The sequence below is a fragment of the Chlorocebus sabaeus genome, chromosome 23, assembly GCF_047675955.1.
Source record: "Chlorocebus sabaeus isolate Y175 chromosome 23, mChlSab1.0.hap1, whole genome shotgun sequence".
Taxonomy (NCBI): domain Eukaryota; kingdom Metazoa; phylum Chordata; class Mammalia; order Primates; family Cercopithecidae; genus Chlorocebus; species Chlorocebus sabaeus.
Window position 1 is genome coordinate 2,226,509 of NC_132926.1, and position 20,443 is coordinate 2,246,951.

Sequence of the window (20,443 nt, forward strand, 5' to 3'; positions counted from 1 at the left end):
TGACACACATAGGTAATCCCAGCACTTTAGGGGGCCAAGGTGGGAGGATGGCTTAAGGCCAGGGCTTTGAAACCAGCGTGGTCAACCTAACAAGACCCTGGCTCTACAAAAGAAAAATTTAAAAATTAGCCAGACTTGGTGGTACGTACCTGTAGTCCCAATATCTGGGAAGGCTGAGGCAGGAGAATTGCTTGAGCCCACGAGGTTGAAGCTGCAGTGAGTTAGGACTGCACCACTGTACACTCCAGCTTGGGCAACAGAGTGAGAGCACCTCAAAAAGATAGATAGATAGATAGATAGATAGATAGATAGATAGATAGATAGATTAGATAGATAGATAGATAAAAGAAACCCAGCCATGGTTCTCTGGTTTCGATGCCTGTTATTTCACTTTTTGGTTGACAGATGCGTAGGGCAAGGCATGTGAGAAGCAGCTTGGAGTTCAGTGCCCTCCCCTACCGGCACCTCTACGTGTTTAGCTATCCCCAAAGTATCCCAAACCCAGTCTTTTGGGTTTTTATGGAGGCTTCATTACATGGGCATGACTAATTAAACTGCTGGCCATGGGTGATCAATGTAACCTTCAGCCCCTCTCCCCTCCCTGGAGGCTGGAGGGTGAGGCTGGAAGTCCCAGGCCTCTAGTCCTGCCTTGGTCTTTCTGGTGACCAGCCCCATCCTGGAGCTACCTGGGGGCTGCCCGCCTTCACCCACCTCTTTAGCATAAGAAAGACACCAGTGTGGAGAGTCCAAGGATTCTAGGAGGTGTGGGCCGGGAAGCCCGGATAAAAACCAAATATACATTTCAGAATATCGCAGATAGCTTTAATTCATCCTGAAGAGCAGGAAACCCCGTCATCGGCTGTTTTCATCTTCCTCCCTTAGCGCTGTCGGATCGCGCTGATGCTTCTGGGGACTGAGGGTCCTTAGCGCTGTCGGATCGCGCTGATGCTTCTGGGGACTGAGGGTCCTTAGCGCAGTCGGATCGCGCTGATGCTTCTGGGGACTGAGGGCTCTTTGTCAGAAATGAAGTGGCTCTTATTTTATGTGGGCCTTGCTCTTAGAGGGCTGCTGTGTGTAGATGACAAGCATCTTTGATCCCAGTTTTAAATTTTTATTTATTTATATTTAATTTTCTTCTTTTTTTTTTTTTTTTAGATAGTCTCACTCTGTCACCCAGGCTGGAGTGCAGTGGCTCGATCTTGGCTCACTGAAACCTCCACCTCCCAGGTTTAAGTAATTCTCCTGCCTCAGCCTCCTGTGTAGCTGGGATTGCAGGCACCCACCACCACGCCTGGCTAATTTTTATATTTTTAGTAGAGATGGGGTTTCACCATGTTGGCCAAGCTGGTCTCGAACTACTGACCTCAGGTGATCCACCCACCTCGGCCTCCCAAAGTGCTGGGATTACAGGCATGAGCCACTATAACCAGCCTGTATTTAATTTTTATTTTTTTAAAAAAAAATTGTTTAGGGACGGGGTCTCACTGTGTTGCCCAGGCTGGACTCCCGGGCTCAAGTGATCCTCCCACCTCAGCCTCCCTAGTAGCTGGGATTGCAGATAATGACCTTCAAGCCCGACTTCATGCCAGTCTTTTAAATGCAGAAGACTTTTAACATAGAAAAGTTAAGAAAACAGAGATTGCCGTGCCGCTCATGAACTAGCACTGAAATGCTTTCATTTAATACTCGTCTGTTGAGTAATCTGCTGAGATTATAGGCGCAAACCTCCATGCGCATCAAGTTCCAGTATTTCTAATCCTAATTTCAAGACTTGTAAAGCTACAGTAATCAAGACAATATGGTGTTAGTGTTGTTAAAAGAAAAACTTTAAGAGAAACTAAATTTAACAGAGTTTAATTGAGCAAGAGTGATTGAAGAATTGGGCAGCCCCCAGGACCGAAATAGGTTCAGAGCAACTCTAGGACTGCACCGTGGTCAGATTTATGGACAGAAAAAGGGAGGTGAGGTACAGAAACAGCTGGATGGGTGAAGCTAGGCCTTTGTCTCCCTGAACCCGGTTTGCACTGTTGGCCTCCTGTGATTGGCTGAAACTCAGCCGCTGGGATTGGCTGAGACTCAGCTGCTGGGATTGGCTGAGACCCAGCTCCTGGGTACAGGAGTCGGTTACAGTCTGTCACACGTCCAGTTAGGTGACAGTTCACTGTGTATGGAGAAACCTTTAGGCTGAACTTAAAATATGTAAGGAAGCAGTTTAGCAATTTAACAGCGCAAAGACAGACAAATGGATTGCTGGAACAGAATAGTGCCCAGAAATAGACCCACACATTTACAATCAATAGATTTTCCGTAAAGGTGCCAAGACAGTTCAGTGGGGGAAAGGATAATCTTTTAAACAATCGACAACTGAACAATTGGATATCCATATGCAAAATAAATAAATACATAAAATGAACTCCAACTCTTATTTTCTACCATTTTCAAAGATTTACTTGAAGTGGGCCATCTAAGTGTAAGAACTAAAACTGTAAAGCTTCTAGATGAACATGTAGGAGAAAATCTTAGTGACCTTGGGATTCTTAAATCTGACACAAAAAGCACAAACAGTAACAGGAAAAAATGAACAAATTTGATCTTACCAACATTTGAAACTTTTAATCTTCAAAAGATACTGTTATAAAAATGGAAAGGCAAGCCACAGACTAGGAGGAAATATTTGCAAAATGTATGTCTGGCAAGACTTGTATCAAGCATTTTTATTTATTTATTTATTTTTTGAGACAGGGTCTCGCTCTGAAGCACAGGCTGGAGGGCAGTAGTGCAGTCTTGGCTCACTGCAGCCTCTGCTTCCCAGACTCAAGTGATCCTCCCACCTCTGCCTCCCAAGTAGCTGGGGCTACAGGTGCTCACCACCACACCTGGCTAGTTTTTGTATTTTTAGTAGAGATGGGGTTTCGCCGCATTGCCTAGGCTAGTCTTGAACTCCTGAGCTCAAGCTATCTGACTCAGCCTCCCAAAGTGCTGGGATTACAGGCATGAGCCACCGTGCCTGGCCTAGAATTGTTTTTAAACCCTTGTACTTGATAATATGAAGATAGCCCCAGCTGGGCATGGTGGTTTGTGCCTATAATCTCAACACTTTGGGAGGCTGACGCAGATCGCTTGAGCTCAGGAGTTCGAGACCAGCGTGGCCAATGTGGTGAAACCCCATCTCTATTAAAAATACAAAAATCAGCTGGGCATTGTGGCCCATGCCTGTAATCTCAGTTACTTAGGAGGCTGAGGCACAAGAATCTCTTGAACCCAGAAGGCGGAGGTTGCAGTAAGCCAAGACGGCACCATTGCACTCCAGCCCGGGCAACAGAGCAAGACTCTGTCTCAAAAAAAATTTTTTTAAGAAAATTTTTTTTTTTTTTTTTGAGACGGAGTCTCGCTCTGTCGCCCGGGCTGGAGTGCAGTGGCCGGATCTCAACTCTCTGCAAGCTCCGCCTCCCGGGTTCACGCCATTCTCCTGCCTCAGCCTCCCGAGTAGCTGGATTACAGGTGCCTGCCACCTTGCCCGGCTAATTTTTTGTATTTTTAGTAGAGACGGGGTTTCACCGTGTTGGCCAGGCTGGTCTCGAACTCCTGACCTCGTGATCCGCCCGCCTCGGCCTCCAAAGTGCTGGGATTCCAGTCATGTGGCGTGATCTTGGCTCACTGCAACCTCTACCTCCTGGGTTCAAGGGATTCTCCTGGCTCAGCCTCCCAAGTAACTAGGACTACAAGTGCCTGCCACCATGCTCGGCTAATTTTTGTATCTTAGTAGAGACAAGGTTTCACTATGTAGGTTAAGCTGGTCTCGAACTTCTGACCTCAAATGATCCACCCACCTCGGCCTCCCAAAGTGCTGGGATTACAGGTGTGAGCCACCGCACCTGGCCAGGACCACCTTAGAACAGCCTGGTAGTTTCTGAAAAAGTTCATTTTTTTACAGTCATTTCACTTCTGAGTATTTACAGGTCTAGGAGACATGAAAGCATATGTTCACACAATGTGTGTGCACAGATGTTCGTAGCAACTTTATTTGTAAGAGCCAATTTATACTATATGATTCCAATTACATAAAATTCTAGAAAGATACAAACTAATCTATGTTTCCCTGGCAATTGGAGTAGGGTAGAAAGACGGGGAAGGGATTGAGAGGCACCAGGAAACTTTGGGGTGGTGGATATGTTCGTTATCTTGATTCTGGTGTCAGTGTCACTGGCGTATACAGCTGTCAGAGCTCACCAAATTATGTCCTTTAAACATGTGCTTTTCATTATATGTCAGTTATACCCCAGTAAAGCTTAGAAACAGTTTTATAGAAAAGGAAATGTAAGCATGGCTTAGCTTTGAGTAGCACAAATAGTCAAATAACATAAATATGGAATTTTAAAATCAAAATATAATTATATTGGGGCAATGGAAAATATGTGCAATGGCGGAGCAGGGGGGCGGTTAGAAGAAAATCCTCATCTTCCACAGTGGGAATTTAGTAGATAAAATCTAAGACTGAAAAAATTCAGAAGGCTCAACATAGGCATATTAGGTTGCAGTGAGCCGAGATCACACTACTGCACTCCAGCCTGGGCAACAAGAACAAAACTCCGTCTCAAAATATATATATATAATCAGAGCCTCCAAGTCACACCTCGAGTCTGTCCAGCTGTGAAGGGGCTCCGTGCCCATCCCCAGGACCAAACTGGAACAGGTGCTCAGATGAGAGGGCTGGGGGCAGTCCTCCATAAGATGGTGTGCCCAGGAAAAAGTCTTCACATTTCTAAGTGGAACCTTTTAAGAGCACCAGGCAGCTTTTGCTTTGCACAGCTCCAGTAGTTAGTCTCTTGGGGATCCGAAGATTGGAACTTAGATGCTTAAAGCTTGAATTGAAGGATGCCCGCACTCTTTGTATTTCTCTAATGAGAGCCCCACATGAAGGACAGTTAAGGAAACGTCATGCTTCAAAGATAACCTGCATTGTTTCCTCCAAGCCGTGTGAGAAACATAGGCCTGGTGACCTATTAAGTGTCTTTCTCTTCTTCCTTTTCCAGGTGGTCACTTTTTTCATCGAAACTCCTTGTCCCCTCGGAGTCTGGTGTATGAAAGTGAATTCTCCACAATCGAACCTTCTTTGGACATGTTTGATGAGAACAAAACCTGAATTTTAAACAGGGGCTCTTGGGGTCACTGCTTTTGTGATTTGATTTCTGATCACCTTTCTTATTTTGTATTCTCCTGTCAGCATCCGTTTTGGAAGAATGGCAGCACTTTCCAAGCACAGGTTGGGGTTCAGGGTTAATTTGCAAAGTTCCCCAAGGTGAGGCATTGAGGACAGTAGTATTGCCCAGGTGAGCCTTGTGGTATTGAAAACCCGCCCAAGCTGATCATCGAAGGTGGGCGCCCAGCAAGCCTGGCTGTTTGCAGAGAAGAGGCTGGGCCCAGGATTAATGTTGCATTGGAGATGCATCTCTGAATACTCACATGCTGTTCTGTGCCAGGGAAGCTGGGGTTTTTAACATCCTTTTGTGGTCCCTGCTTACGATGCATACCTCCCTGTGGGAGAAGCTTCCTACCCGTGTGGAGTGCAGGTGCTGCTCCCTGACTGACTCTGGATGCTCCCCTCTCGCTTATTCTACTTCCTGCTGAAGGGCTTCTTCTAAAGGGGGTTGAGAGAAGGCCTTGCCTTTGTATCTCCTCTGAGACTGACCACCCACTTCCTGCCAGGGCAGGGCTGTGGGAGACGCAGGCGCTGGGGCCGGGTCTGTGTGCAGGGCCAGGCAGCCATCTGCATTGCCATTTTCCAGCCTCCATGTTGAGCATGACGTTAAGTGACAAGTGTTTATGTCAGCACAAAAACACTGAAGGCCCTTCCATCCTGCAGCCTGTGGACATTTCTACTCGGCCACCCCTGGGTGTAGGGAGTGTGTGTATAGGGAGGTGGCACCCGGGAGCCCAGCCCAGCAGTGTCTCTGGGCACAGTGATTTCAGGGGGGTGGCCAGCAGTTGTGAAAAACAGAATGATCTGGAATGTCTCATTGGGAAGACCAAACCCCCTTCTTGCTGCAGATGCCAGATAAGCTCCCACCTTCAGTGTCCACTGTGCAGCCCAGTCCCCTCCACCAGTCCCAGCATAGCATGAAAAGGCACAGGAGCACCAGCTGCCGGGCTTACAGGACAGGGTGCAGCAGCCCGCATCCCAGGCCAGCATCCCTGGCATCAGGGACATGCAGGATCTTCCCACACACCTGGGATGACATCGAATTAACATGATGAGAAAATTGCATCTTGCGAGTAATCCCAGTCCAGAACCACCATGGGCAAATTTGTAAAACGAATCTGCACACCCTCTTTGCAAAAGGACACACCTGAGTTGAGTCTGCCTGTCCTCACTGGTATGAGCTGCGTGGGGGCGTGAGGCGCACAGAGCCTGGCTGTGAGAAGAGGAACCTCAGTCTGCACATGCCTAGGGTCAGATCTGATGGCAAACCAAGCAGATGCGTGAATCCCCCGCCCTGTTCTCACTGACTGTGGAACATGAATTTGAAGTGGACACTTGCCATTTTTCCACGTGCAGCTTCTCTCAAAGTGTCTTTTCTCGTGACGTGTCAGTAACAGGCCTCAGACACAGGTGTGCCTGAAGGAAACCTGCAGAGCCCCGGATGGGGACAGACTTCAGGAGCGGTGTCAGAGAGCGAGCAGTGGCGTTTCATTTTCGCTCGTTTGAGACTAGAATGGTGCAGATTTTAAAGGTCTTAGCGGCTTTTGTGTTTTACCTTTTACCAAGGGCTTTGGGTTGTTTTTTTTTTTTTCTTTACGATAGTCTTTGTACTATAAAAATATTTTCAGTGAACAGCTTCAATATAGCATCGTTCAAAAAAACAGGTTTCCCCATTGGGCTCTCAGAGAGAGGATGAGTCTACGGGAGGCTAGAACCCATTTGCTGGAGGTTCCAGACACGCGCCTGCATTTATATGTGTTTGGCCCACCTGAGAGATAGGAGAGCTCAGTTCTGATTGTTGCCGTGTTGTCTATACCACCTCCTTGTTTTCCCAAACCAAAATTCAGATCCCAATGTAGCATTTTCTCCTGATTTGAGGTCCCACCAAGGTGTATACATTAAATTCCACTCAAGACAGTTTCTTTACTGAAAAGGTATGAAATTACTTGAGAAGAAATAAAAAGTTCAGGCCCCTAGAATCTGTCTATTAATATAACATGTGAATTTCTGGGAAATCTGGGACACACATTCACTGTAGAATCACCAAGGAGGCATTCCTTGCAGGGGAGCATCCTCAGAACCGTGCTGTGGATCCTAGCTCAACACCCTTTTCTGGAAAATCGGGGTCACTCTCTGGCTCAGCTACAGAATGGCCTATCTTTGTCAGGAGGGACACTAACTTCTCATTAAGGTCATGCTCTTCAGGAATAGAGGAAAATTTGGTTTTTGGTTTCCAGGTTTTTATTTTTATTTTTGTTTTTGTTTTGAGACAGGGTCTCTGGCTCTGTCCCCCAGGCTGGAGTACAGTGGCGCAACTTCGGCTCACTGCAGCCTCCACCTCCTGGGCTCAAGTGATCCTCCCACCTCAGCCCACCGAGTAGCTGGCACCACAAGGACGCGCCACCACGGCCACCACAGCCAGCTAATTTTTGTGTTTTCTGTAGAGATGTGAGACTTCACCATGTTGCCCAGGCTGGTCTTGAATTCCTGGGCTCAAGCAATCCGCCCCCACCTCGACCTCCCAAAGTTCTGGGATTCCAGTTGTAAGTCACCATGCCCAGCCAAGAATGGCATTTCTTTTTTAATCCCAAATAACAGCCTCTTCACTAGCTGCTATGCTGGGGGAAATCCGTGCTAAGTCGGGACCCTGGCGGGAAGCGGTTGGGGCTGCTGTGAGGTCACATCGCCACATGGGCAGCGCTGCCCTGAGGCACTTGGGGAGCGGGGTTCTGCCTGCTGCGGGTATGAGCGGTGCAGGGAGAGAGTGTCTCAGTTCTCGCAAGTCTTCCCACCAGCAGTGGTTATTAGGAAATGTATGATAACCTCAGTCATTGTTGAGGGGGAACTATTTGAAGTAAGGAAGAGGCTGAGGAGTCAGCTGTTTACACCACACACCCACCCCCCTGCCTCCAGTGGACTGCTGTGAGCTGGGCCTGTGCCAGGTGAGCAGAACCATGGGCATGTATGGCAGGATGAGCAAGTCTAGGGCCAGGGCAGCCATCAGCATCCTCTGGGAGCTGGTCGTGACTATTGAAATGCAAATGCTTCAGCTTTGGTGATTTTTTTTTTTTTTTTTTTTTTGAGATGGAGTCTCACTCTGTCACCCAGGCTGGAGGGCAGTGGCGCGATCTCGGCTCACTGCAAGCTCCGCCTCCCGGGTTCCCACCATTCTCCTGCCTCAGCCTCCCGAGTAGCTGGGACCACAGGCGCTGCCACCTTGCCCGGCTCATTTTTTGTGTTTTTAGTAGAGACGGGGTTTCACCGTGTTAGCCAGGATGGTCTCTATCTCCTGACCTCGTGATCCGCCCGCCTCGGCCTCCCAAAGTGCTGGGATTACAGGCGTGAGCCACCGCGCTTGGCCAAGCTTTGGTGACTTTTAACATCCTAAGGGAGGAGCTGCCCATAGTAGCCCTCCTTTCCTGTTATTCCAGGGGGAGGGGAGGCCAGACAGCCAGGGCTTCCAGCGCAGGAGGTGGAGCTCAGCAGCCAGTTGTGGTGGTGAGCATGTCTGCCCAGGGCTGCCTGCCTCTGCCCTCCTCTTGGGAAGACAAGCTCTGCCCCCAGCTAAAAACTCCTCACAATCCTGATGAGCCTTGCTTTTGCAGATAGGCCCCATCTCCCCTGGTGGTCCTCAGGCCTGGCTGAGAGGCACATCCACAAGGCACTGTCTTGAGCACTGGTCTGGCACCTGCCAGCCTCCATGATGTGGCAGCAGCCGCAGCTGCCAGTGAGTCTGATGATATTTGGAAAAGTATTTTTTAAAATGAGATTACTGAATTTTACAAACTTGACATTTTCTTTCGGCTTTAGAAGCTCTTCTCATGTTTTTATTCCCCTCACATCCAATCCATTCATTGAGCTACATGCTAAATCAAATTGGTTTTTTTATATTTTTATTTTTTTAGAGACAGGATCTCGCTCCGTCGCCCAGGCAGGAGTGCAGTGGCACAGTCATGGCTCGCTGCAGCCTTGACCTCCTGGGCTCAAGTGATCCTCTCACCTCAGCCTCCCCAGTAGCTGGGACCACAGGCTCATGCCACCCACGCCTGGCTGAAGCTAGTTTTAACTGAAGAAAAATCAAAGTGTTCTCTTGCTGTTAACCTTTATTATTGAGGCATTGGCTCTGCTGTAGGAAAACAAGGAGGTGACGTTAATGTCAGTGGTTGACATTAACTGCTGGCAAGTGGCAATGCAGTTCCTTGACAAGTGGTTGCTGCTCTTAAATGTCAGGAAACAAAAACACTGATTTTAGAGATGTAGAATGTAGAAGGAAAAGAGTGGGGTTCTACAGTTAATATCATCAGCAGACTTTTATTAAGCTTTCAGTCTGTGCAAACACATATACTTGAAGTTGGGGTGAATCCGTGACCATTAAAATTTTGGCTGTTCTAGACAATGGGCACATTATCAACCAACTGGGGTGTGAGAGCAAATGATAAGAGGGTGAATCTGGATGAGGAGGGACTTCCAGGGCACAGGCGAAGGAGAGGCATTGCAGCCATAGAGAGGCCCAAGCAAACAGTCAAGAGAAGGCAGGGACAGTGGCCAGGAGGCAAGGACAGCACTTCCTGGGCAGGGACGGCTTGCCAGGGGGACCAGACTCCTGTCTCTGGAAAGAAAAGGAACTGCACTGGGGGTCAGGGAGGCTGGGCACGGCCCCGGCCTGGGATGCCAGTCCTGCCTGGGGGCCCAAGGCAAAGGGGAGGCATTCACAGACACCACCCCAGGCTCTGACACCAAGTGGAAGAGGAGGGAGATTGAGGCAGAAACCTGGGCTTCCAGGCCTGGTGCCTGGGTGGGTGTTGATGGGACCCAGGGAGAGTCCTGTGGGGATACTTCAGGTCTGGGCTGGCAGGGGCTCTGGAAGGAGGCATGGAGGTGCGAACCTGGTGCCCAGTGGAGGTGCAGTGGGGGTGAGGTGGCCAGGGTGCAGACCCCTGCAAAAGAACGCCTGCAAAGCTGTGTTTGTTTGTTTGTTTATTTTGAGTCAGGGTGTCACTCTGTCACCCAGACTGGAGTGCGGTGGCGCAATCTCAGCTCACTGCAAGCTCCGGCTCCCAGGCTCAAGTGATTCTCCTGCCTCAGCCTCCCGAGTAGCTGGGTTTACAGATGCACGCCACCACATCCAGCTAATTTTTTGTATTTTTAGTAGAAACGGGGTTTCACCATGTTGGCCAGGCTGGTCTCAAACTCCTGACCTCAAATGGTCCGCCCGCCTCAGCCTCACAGAGGCTGGAATTACAGGTACGAGCCACTGCACCGGCCTGTTTTTTAATTTTTTTAGAGACAAGATCTCACTCTGTTGCCCAGGCTGGAGTGCAGTGGTGTAATCTCGGCTCACTGCAGCCTCGACCTCCCGCGCTAAAGCAATTCTCCCACCTCTGCCTCCCGAGTAACTGGGACTACAAGCGCATGCCACCACACCCAGCTAATTTTTAAAAAAAGATTTTTAGAGACGGAGCTTCTCCATGTTGCCCGGGCTAGCCTCAAACTCCTGGGCTCCAGTGACCCTCCCGCCTTAGCATCTCAGAGTGCTGGGATTACAGGCCTGAGTCAGAAGCTGTGTTTTAAATGGACATGCCATCTTGTCCTGCTGAAGTATCTCCATGTAATCACAATATCTATGGCACCCAAATCTCCTCCTTCCTCCTCCCTCCCCAACACACCCCCACAGGTATGCACACACTGACATGCACTGGAGGCAGAATCTCCCAAGGGGGGCTGGTCAGGAGAGGTCCCTGAGTTCAGGTGGAGGTGGAAGCCAGAGTGGGGCTGGAACCGCCCAGTGACATGAGGATGGGGCTTGGGATAGAGCCCTAGGGACACTGACATTTAAAGTGTGGACAGAAGGAGCTACTGAAGGCAATGGATGTAGAAAAGCAATTGAGTATAATTTCTGTCTTCACAAACGGCTGTCCAGCTAGCTCTCACTTCCTCTCCTGTGTTCAGTGTCACCCGGAGGCAGAGTTTAATGTGACTAAAGTCAACATTGGCTCACATTGTCAGTGAGCGTGGGGAGATGAGTAAGGGCTCATCGCAGGGCATACCCACAGCTGAAAATAGCGCCTTCCCCTCCCAGGTCTGGTTAGAGCAGTTGTTACATATGAAGGGCGTGGAGTTTGGTCTTGTATTTTGGCCTTGTTGGTAAAGCATTCCAAAGCTTCGACACACCCTCCTTTTAACCCATTCGGAAAGGCTGTTGATTGTAATCTTCACACGGTGCCCTGGGCTATGGTTAAGAGCCTTGCAGAAGAACTGGGAGAAGCCCTACACGGATTTGAAGTATTGTAGCATCAGAAAAACACACCGGAAGAAGGCAGGTGGGGACAAGGTGCCTGTATCTGCTCCTTTGAATTCCTTTCCTCATTGTCCGAGGCAAGTACAGGGAAAGCAAAGCAAAGCAAATCTGCATCTAGGAGGAACGTTCCCTTGTGAGGCATGGGACTGGCTGCCCTGTGTCTCGTGGGGACTCCGAGTTTCAAGGTCACACTGGCCTCCTGAGGCCTGGCTGAGGGGGCTGGGTTGGGAGTCAGGAGGTCCCCAGTAGCCATGAAGCTCCTCTGGGACATTGCTAAAGGTTCACCCTCTTTTCTGTGGGTGTCCTGGAAGATCCCAACAAACTGAACTTTGAAGAAGAGAGGCTGAGAGGGTCTCCAGCCGCCTGCGTTCTCCACAGCTGTGGCCCCACAGCCTCCAGTGACCGTGGAGGGGCAGGCGCCATCCGCCTCGGCTGCTGAAAGGACGATGCTCGTATGCCTGAGTCTTGGCTCCTGTGGTCCCACAAAGACCCTGTGGGGGCCGCCCAGTCGTCACCTGGACTCATCTTGGGTTTTCCTTCCCTTTCACCCTAAGCTCAAGGTATTTTTTTCCTGTTTTTTTCACGCTAACTTGGGGAAGAAGGAAGATCCTTTATGGCGGGAAAAAAAAAACTTTGAACGTCCTGCAACTTGAGTTTTAAGCTTTCAGAAGTATTCAGTGCTTCTGGCCCGCTCAGACCTCTGCCTGGGCTGCGGAGTTCCTCCTGTTGACTCCTCCTCCCTGTGCACACACCACAAAAGCTCTCAGTGGCCCAGCCACCCCTGAAAGCAGTGCTGGTAGCCAGACACCGCCCAGGTCCCCTCCTGAGCCGAGGGTGGCACCCCGCCCAGCGCACATGCATTCTCCTGTGGGAACTCAGGGGCATGTGGTGAGCAGGCTCCTGTCAGTTGAGGCGGGGGCTCCCGGCCCATCTTTGCTCTCCTCTCAGGCTGCCCAGCTCCCGGCGGCACATGGTGGCCTGGCAAGGCTGACTTGGCCTCCTCAGTTCCCCACCCATCCACAGATCATCGCCTTCCCTAGCCACCTCTCTACAGCCACCAACATCTGCGGAGCGTCACAGACAGTGGTTCTGAGCTGGGGTTTACAAATTTAACCCAACACAAAGTGAATTCAAATTTGCTTTTGGAACCCCCTTTATCTCCAATTAAGTGCAAGTATATTTACACTATGTGATATTTAAAGGACTTCTCCAATGACTGGGAGGTACTGAACCAAGATGTTTGTAAAGAAACAGTGGGGTGAGGTGGTTAGGTAGAATAGAACGTCCTGGCCATTTCTTTTCCTTCAGGTGAGTAAGGCTCCTCCAGCAGAAAGGCTGCAGGGTGCTGGCTGTGCTCTGTGGACTGGGCCAGTGTGTGTGGCCCAGGTTCAGGTCCTGGCACCTTTGCTGGGTGCCCAGCCTGAGACCACACGTGCCATCCTGGAGAGAAGCAGAGAGGGTGCTGTCTCCAGGCGTTCCTCAGACAGCCTGGGCCTGGCTCGCTGAGCCAGCTGGAGGAGGGGATCTCCTGACTGGGGCTTGGGGCCAGATCTACTGCAGAGAGGCAATAACTCTGTCTAAAGAGAAAACTTGTCCAGTGTGATTACAAAAACAGGAAAAGGCTCCAAGCTAGGAAGTGATATTTGAGGTGTGGAGAACATCCTCACCTGATGGAAGCATCCTGTTCCTGGACAGGAGACGCTGGTGCAAACCCGAGGTCACGTGTGTCTCAGTTGTTTTGGACCCTCCGTAGCTTTTATACTCATAAAATATTACAGTTGCCCCTTTCATATTTGGGTCATTCAAAGAGCCCACCTCACTCCAGGCTCCTGCTCACTATGCACAGCATCTCAGAAGAGGGCGTACAAAACTATTTTTCTAACTATAACAGGTAATGTGGGGTGGGGAGGCTTGGGAAATACCTAAACGTGGCACATGACTTATATTCCACCTTGAGGGATGAAAAGGAAACTATGCACTTGAATGTTAATTAAAATTTTAATTTAATTCATTGGATAGCTTGTGCCAGAAAGAACAGTCAATATTCAAGAAGCAACACTGGTGATTAGCTCAGTTTTGGGCCTCCCTGTAGGGGGAGTTTTCTTGTCTGGAACGCAAACACCTACAAGTAGAGTGTGAGCTGGTTCTTGACAATCAGATCTCATCAGCCCTTTGAAACGTTCTGGGCAGCACAGCTCCTCGGTCTGCATGGTTGGTGTAAGTATAATCAAGTAGTGAAATTGTATGGCATATACCTATATGCCAACAGTGTACACCTGTATGTGCAGAATTTGCTAATATAACCATTTCAATAAAAACCTACTGAAAAAGCTGATTTGGCCACATGGAGTATTGCTGGTGGTAACGCGTATCGCCTAGGACTCTCTTGGTTACAAATGACAGAAAACCCAACCAAAACTGGCTAACACAAAAGGGGAATGTAATGGCTCCCAAAAGCAAAATGCCAGGGGTGCCTGTGTCAGGCTTGGTGTGATTTGACCCTCAAATGCTGACACCAAGACACAGGCCAACTTTGCTTCCTCCTTGGGAACTCGATTCCCAGGCTCAGCGTGGCAGTAGCCCCAGCAGCACAAGAGCTGCTCCACTTCCCCAGGAGGTGGCCCAGGTCAGAATGGTGTTTCCCTGGCCCAGCTGTCTTGGTTGGAGGCACGTGGCCATCACCAGCCAGCCCTGTGGTCACAGACAGAATGCACCGATGGGCTCCGCTGGCATGGGCTCCACGTCCACAGCCCAGGAGTCCACGCATCTGCACCTGACAGACCAGAGCTGAATGTTCTAAGGCCCAGTTCCCACTGCAGAATCACAAACGACACTGCACAGACAGGAGAAGTGAATGCTGGGGGCAAAGGCAGCATGTGTCTGACTCGCGTGGAAAAGAGCTGGAGCCAGAACAGTCTGGACAACAGTGCTGCCTTGCCACCCACGCAATAGTATGAACTGACAAATCATCTCATCTTTCTGGATTTCAGCTTTATCATCTGTAAAACAAGGATCATAAAATACCTACCTCGGCCGGGTGCGGTGGCTCAAGCCTGTAATCCCAGCACTTAGGGAGGCCGAGACGGGCGGATCACGAGGTCAGGAGATCGAGACCATCCTGGCTAACACGGTGAAACCCCGTCTCTACTAAAAATACAAAAAACTAGCCGGGCGAGGTGGCGGGCGCCTGTAGTCCCAGCTACTCCGGAGGCTGAGGCAGGAGAATGGCGTGAACCCGGGAGGCGGAGCTTGCAGTGAGCTGAGATCCGGCCACTGCACTCCAGCCCGGGCTACAGAGCAAGACTCCATCTCAAAAAAAAAAAAAAAAAAAAAAAAAAAATACCTACCTCATAGGGTCGATGTGTGGGGATTATACTTAAAATAATTTAAGAAGTAGACTTAATGTCATATATCCAGTAACAGTCTAGTATCCAGAATATATAAAGAACACTTACAACTCAACAATAAAAATACAACCCAATTTAAAAACAGGCAAAGGAGCCGGGCACAGTGGCTCACACCTGTAATCTCAGCACTTTGGGAGGCCGAGGTGGGGAGATCACTTGAGATCAGGAGTTCAAGACCATCCTGGCCAACATGGTGAAACCTCCTCTCTACTAAAAATACTAAAATTAGCCAGGCATGGTGGCACATGCCTGTAATCCCAGCTACTTGGGAGGCTGAGGCAGGAGAATCGCTTGAACTCAGGAGGCGGAGGCTGCAGTGAGCTGAGATCACGCCACTGCACTCCAGCCTGGGCGACAGAGCAAGACTCCATCTCAAAAATAAATACAATAAAAAAAATTTTTAAATGGGCAAAGGACATAGACATTTCTCCAAATAAAATATACAAATAACCCAAAAGCACATGAAAAGACGCTCAACATCATTAGTCATCAGGGAAATGGAAATCCAAACCATAGTGAGATACCATTTCCCACCCTCGAGAAATGGACATCAAAAAAAAGAAAGACGATAACAAGTGTTGATGAGATATGGAAAAACTAGACCTCTTTTTTTTTTTTTTTGAGATGGAGCCTCACTCTGCTGCCCAGGCTGGAGTGCAGTGGCACGTCAGCTCACTGTAACCTCCACCTCCTGGGTTCAAGCAATTCTCCTGCCGCAGCCTCCCGAGTAGCTGGGACTACAAGCACGTGCCACCATGCCTGGCTAATTTTTGTATTTTTAGTAGAGACGGGGTTTCACTATGTTAGGCAAGATGGTCTTGATCTCCTAACCTTGTGACCTGCCCACCTTGGCCTCCCAAAGTGCTGGGATTACAGGCATGAGCCACCGCACCCGGCCTAGAACTCTTACACACTGGCATGTGGAGTGCTGCAGCTTCTTTGGAGAGCGGGTTGGCCACTGCTTAAAAAGTGAAACACAGCTGTACCACATGACCCAACAATACCACGCCTTGATATATGCCCAAGAGAATTAAAAACACATATTCATACAGAGACTTGTACACATGTTCATGGCAGCATTATTTATAATAGACAAGAAGGGTAAACAATCCAAATGTCCATCCACTGAAGAATGAATGAACAAAATGTGGTGCATCCATACCAGGGGGTATTGTTCAGCCATAAGAAGGAATGAAGTATCAATACATGCTGTGACATGGGTGAACCCCAAACACATGGGAAGGAAAGAAGCCAGACACAAAAGACCACATATTGTATGGTTCCATTTATATGAAGAAATGGCTAGAAAGAGAAAAATGTACAGAGAAAAAACAGATTGATGGTTGCCAGGGCAAAGCTGGGGGGAAGTGGGGAATGGCAGCTAATGGGTAAGGGGTTTCTTCTGACTTGATAAAAATGTTCTGGAATTAGTGATGATGGATGTCCAGCCTACTGAATATACTAAAAACCACTACATTTTGCATTTTAAAAGGGTGAATGTTATGGAATGTGAATTATATCTCAGAAAATCAAAAAGAAGTAAAGCTTAGCACACACATACTAAGTGCTCAATAAATGTCTGTTCTTTTTCTTCTTACAAAAAATCATTCTTGGCCGGGCGCGGTGACTCACACCTGTAATCCTAGCACTTTGGGAGGCCGAGGCGGGTGGATCACGAGGTCAGGAGATCGAGAGCATCCTGGCTAACATGGTGAAACCCCATCTCTACTAAAAATACAAAAAATTAGCTGGGCGTGGTGGCGGCGCCTGTAGTCCCAGCTACTCGGGAAGCTGAGGCAGGAGAATGGTGTGAACCCAGGAGGCGGAGCTTGCAGTGAGCTGAGATCAGGCCACTGCACTCCAGCCTGGGCGACAGAGTGAGACTCCATCTCAAACTCCATCTCAAAACAAACAAAAAATCATTCTCGAGGAGTGGTCTCCAGGTCAGCAGCATCAACATCACCCAGGAGCGCATTGGGAAGGCAAACACCCTGGGAGGGAGGGGCAGCAACCGGTGTGGTTTGTTTTGTTTTCAGATGGAGTCTTGCTATGTTGCCCTGGCTGATTTTGAACTCCTGGCCTCAAGTGATCCTCCCACCTCAGCCTCCCAAGTGGCTGGGCCTACAGCAGCCTGTTTGAATCAGCCTTCCAGGTGATCCTAATGTATGCCCAATTTGAGAACCACTGGAATGAAGGAACAAGACAACTCTTTACCTCCTCTCAGGGTGTTAAAAAGTGCAGATCTTCCGAATTCTTTCCCTCTAGAGAGCCCAATGACAATATTAGTTCAAACTTCCAAGATGTTGAAGCAAGCCCGCCTCTGCATCTTGAAAGCTGATTCCTATATCCAGCAACATTGCAGAAGACTGCAGGTCACTCTGGGTGTCAACTGCGTGTACCTACATCCATCACACCAAGATTCTTGATCGCCAATCACAGAAACCCACCTGGAAGCCAGGTCCAGCTCCAAGGATGGTTTAACTGCCCCCTTCCCTCTGCTCTCTAGCCAGATCCTAGTGAGGGCTCTGCCCAGCAGGGTGACCCCACATCCCAGTCGACCCCGGACAGCATGGATCCAGGCCTGTTGTCCCAGGTGGAGTTGACAGCTCCTTCATGCAGAAGGCCGGGCGTGGACTGGTGCTGCCCCTGCAGGTCAACACTGGGAGACCAGGGCCCCGCATTCGCGTGCAGCCCGCCTCACGCTTGCGCACAAGCCGCCACTGGCCCAGTGGCCAGCCCAGACCCCATCCTCAAGGCCGGCCAGCTTCCGTGACCCGTCTGTCAGGGGAGGATCTGCACTGATTTCCAAGGATGCAGCCCGTATCAGGGCCTCCTGGCACTCGCCCTGCGCTGGACGATTCCTCTAGTCTCCGGCCCCAGTGTCAGAATTCTGAGAACTGGCCAGGCACGATGGTTCATGCCTGTAATCCCAGGACTTGGGAGGCCAATGTGAGCGGATCACCTGAAGTCAGGAGTTCGAGACCAGCCTGGCCAACATGGTGAAACCCCGTCTCTACTAAAAATACAAAAAAATTAGCCGGGCGTGGTTGCAGGCGCCTGTAATCCCAGCTACTCAGGAGGCTGAGGCAGGAGGATCACTTGAACCCGGGAGGCAGAGGTTGCAGTGAGCCAAGATCGCGTCATTGCACTCCAGCCCGGGCGACAGAGCAAGCCTCTGTCAAAAAAAAAAGAAAAAAAAAATTCTGAGAATTAAGAGGAACTGCAAACCCTTTTCCAGGCGCCCTTTGCAGTGCTAACACGCCCCGGGTTGCACGCACAACCAGCCAAAAACAGCCAAACTGTGCTTCTTTGTATCTTTCTTTCACACTGCACAGCTTTCAAAACGCCAGAAGCCCTGCTCTGCACAGCGGCTCCCCTGTCTGCGGACTGGGCCGTTCCGTTCTGGGTCCAGGCCGGAGGCCGGCGGCTGGACCGCTCCAGGAGGCCAGGCGGGCGCGCGCCCGAGGCCGGGGCGGAGGGGGCGGAGGGGGCGGTGCGGGCCGCGAGCCGGGTGCGTGAGCGCCACACGCCCGCCAGGGGGCGCCGCCCGCCCGGCCCCGCCCCGGCCCGCTCCGCACGCTCAGCTCCTGGACGCCGACGGCGGCGGGCGCTTCCGCCTCGCGGGCCTCGGCCCGGCGCGAGCGGCACCGCGATGTGGCTGAGCCCGGAGGAGGTGCTGGTGGCCAATGCGCTGTGGGTGACGGAGCGGGCCAACCCCTTCTTCGTGCTGCAGCGGCGCCGGGGCCACGGCAAGGGCGGCGGCCTCACGGGTGAGAGGCGCGCGGGCGGCCAGGCCTATGGACGCCGCGGCGGGGCTGGCGGCGGGCGGGTCCGGTTCCGGCCCGGCCTCTGCGCGTCGCAGCGGACACGCACGCCAGTGCGCGGCGGGGCGGGGGCTCGAGGCCAGGACCCGGGAGCCGGGCGCGGAGGGGCCGGGGCGGGGAGGCGAGGGGCTGGCGGGAGGCGAGTGCGCCCTGGGCGGGCTCTCCTCAGGTCGGCGTGGGGCGGCCTCCGCCCGGATTCGGCGCCCGCGAGCCCCGGGAGCCGTGTCGCTTCCCGGGATTCCACCGCCGAAAGTTAGCGAGACCGCCCTGTCCTCATCCTCCACCCCAGTTTCCCCCGGTGCCTCTAAGGGGCCAAGTGACGCCAGCGCACGTTTTCTTTTGCCCTCTTCTTCATTCCCACCTCACCAAAGTATCGCCCTTTTAGCAAGATCGGAGGTCCCCGGAGCGGGCCGCGCCCCCATTCCCCCAGCTTCTCCTCGCCCGCCTTTCTGCTCCTGGCTGCTCTCAGAGCTGCCCAGCCAAGGCTTTGGGTAGCAGCGCAGGGTGTTCCTCCTGCCAGCTCGCCAAGGTGGCCCTGTGTGGGCCCGGGCGCCACCACCACGCAGGCTGAGGCCCTTGGAGTCGTGCGGCCTGTAGGATCCGGGGAGTCTCGTGCTCCAGGGCCTGCGTCCCGCACTGCAGGAGCCCGGCTGGCTCAGGCTCAGTGCCTGTGCTCTTCGGGGCACCGATCGTTGCCCTGCAGGAATGCGGTCCCAGTGTTGCCAGGTCGTCCAGTTTATCAAGACCTTTTTCTGTGAATCCTCCTGATTTTTCAGTGTTAGCAGCTAATAGCCAGATGCAGACGGAGGCTTCTCCTGGGCCACACTTCTTCATATGGAAGAGACTGTTCTGTTCCCAGGAACACTCAGTGTTCCCTTCAGCTTCAGGCTCCCTCCCAGTGGGCCTCGAGGATCTCGGGCTCCTGTGCTGGACCCGCCTCCTAGATCCAGCTGTTCAGTGGGAGTTAGTTGGCAGCCCTTGTGGCCAACCTCAAAGCTACTGCAAGCCCATTGAAGAAGGCAAGGGACCGGCACCTTTCCTTCCGCCAGCGTGCCAGTGTGTCATACTCGCCGGTGTACTTGGAGCACTCGTGCTGTGCTCGGCAGGCTTCCGCAGGTCATCTCATTGGACGGGCGGGTGCAGGTGCAGCGCGGCCTCAGTACACCTCCTTCCTGCGGGCTCTTCTCCTTTCCACCTCACTCTCCCTGTCCCCTGGGACCATTCTTTGAACCCTCTCTCCACTGCTGGGTTTGGTGTGTCCTGCTGAGCCCTCTGACAGGGCCTTCCTTGTGCCATCATGGGCATTGTGGCCTCCGAGCACTGTCCTCCCTGAAGAGGAGCGGACAGTGATTTGGTTTTATTCAAGCCATCTATTAAAAACATGCCAACCTAGACTTTTCATTAAAGAGTCTGAATAGGTAGCTTGGCTAACATAGCAAAACCCCGTCTCTACTAAAAATACAAAATTTAGCCGGGCATGGTGGCATGCACCTGTAATCCCAGCTCCTCGGGAGGGTGAGACAGGAGAATCGCTTGAACCCAGGAGGTGGAGGTTGCAATGAGCTGAGATGGCGCCATTGCATTCCAGCTGGGCGACAGAGCAAGACTGTGTCTCAAAAAAATATTAATGAACTGTGAAGCAAAAGTGTTAAAATTGAGTAATAGCAATAAAAATAGTTCTGACATCAACAGGAAAACTGGTAACAAAATATTT

The 20,443-nt window shown here is 51.1% G+C and overlaps 1 protein-coding gene across 2 annotated transcripts in view; it reads left to right on the plus strand.

The window, feature by feature from the left end:
• The first annotated feature begins 18,474 nt into the window (after positions 1-18,474).
• The window catches only part of TBC1D9B (TBC1 domain family member 9B), a 40,474-nt gene continuing 38,505 nt past the window's right edge, over positions 18,475-20,443 (plus strand). For both annotated transcript variants that reach the window (XM_008015534.3, XM_008015533.3), the window contains exon 1: positions 18,475-18,675. In XM_008015534.3, the coding sequence (XP_008013725.1) occupies positions 18,558-18,675 (118 nt within the window). In that variant the 5' untranslated portion in view covers positions 18,475-18,557. The remainder of the gene's footprint in view (positions 18,676-20,443) is intronic.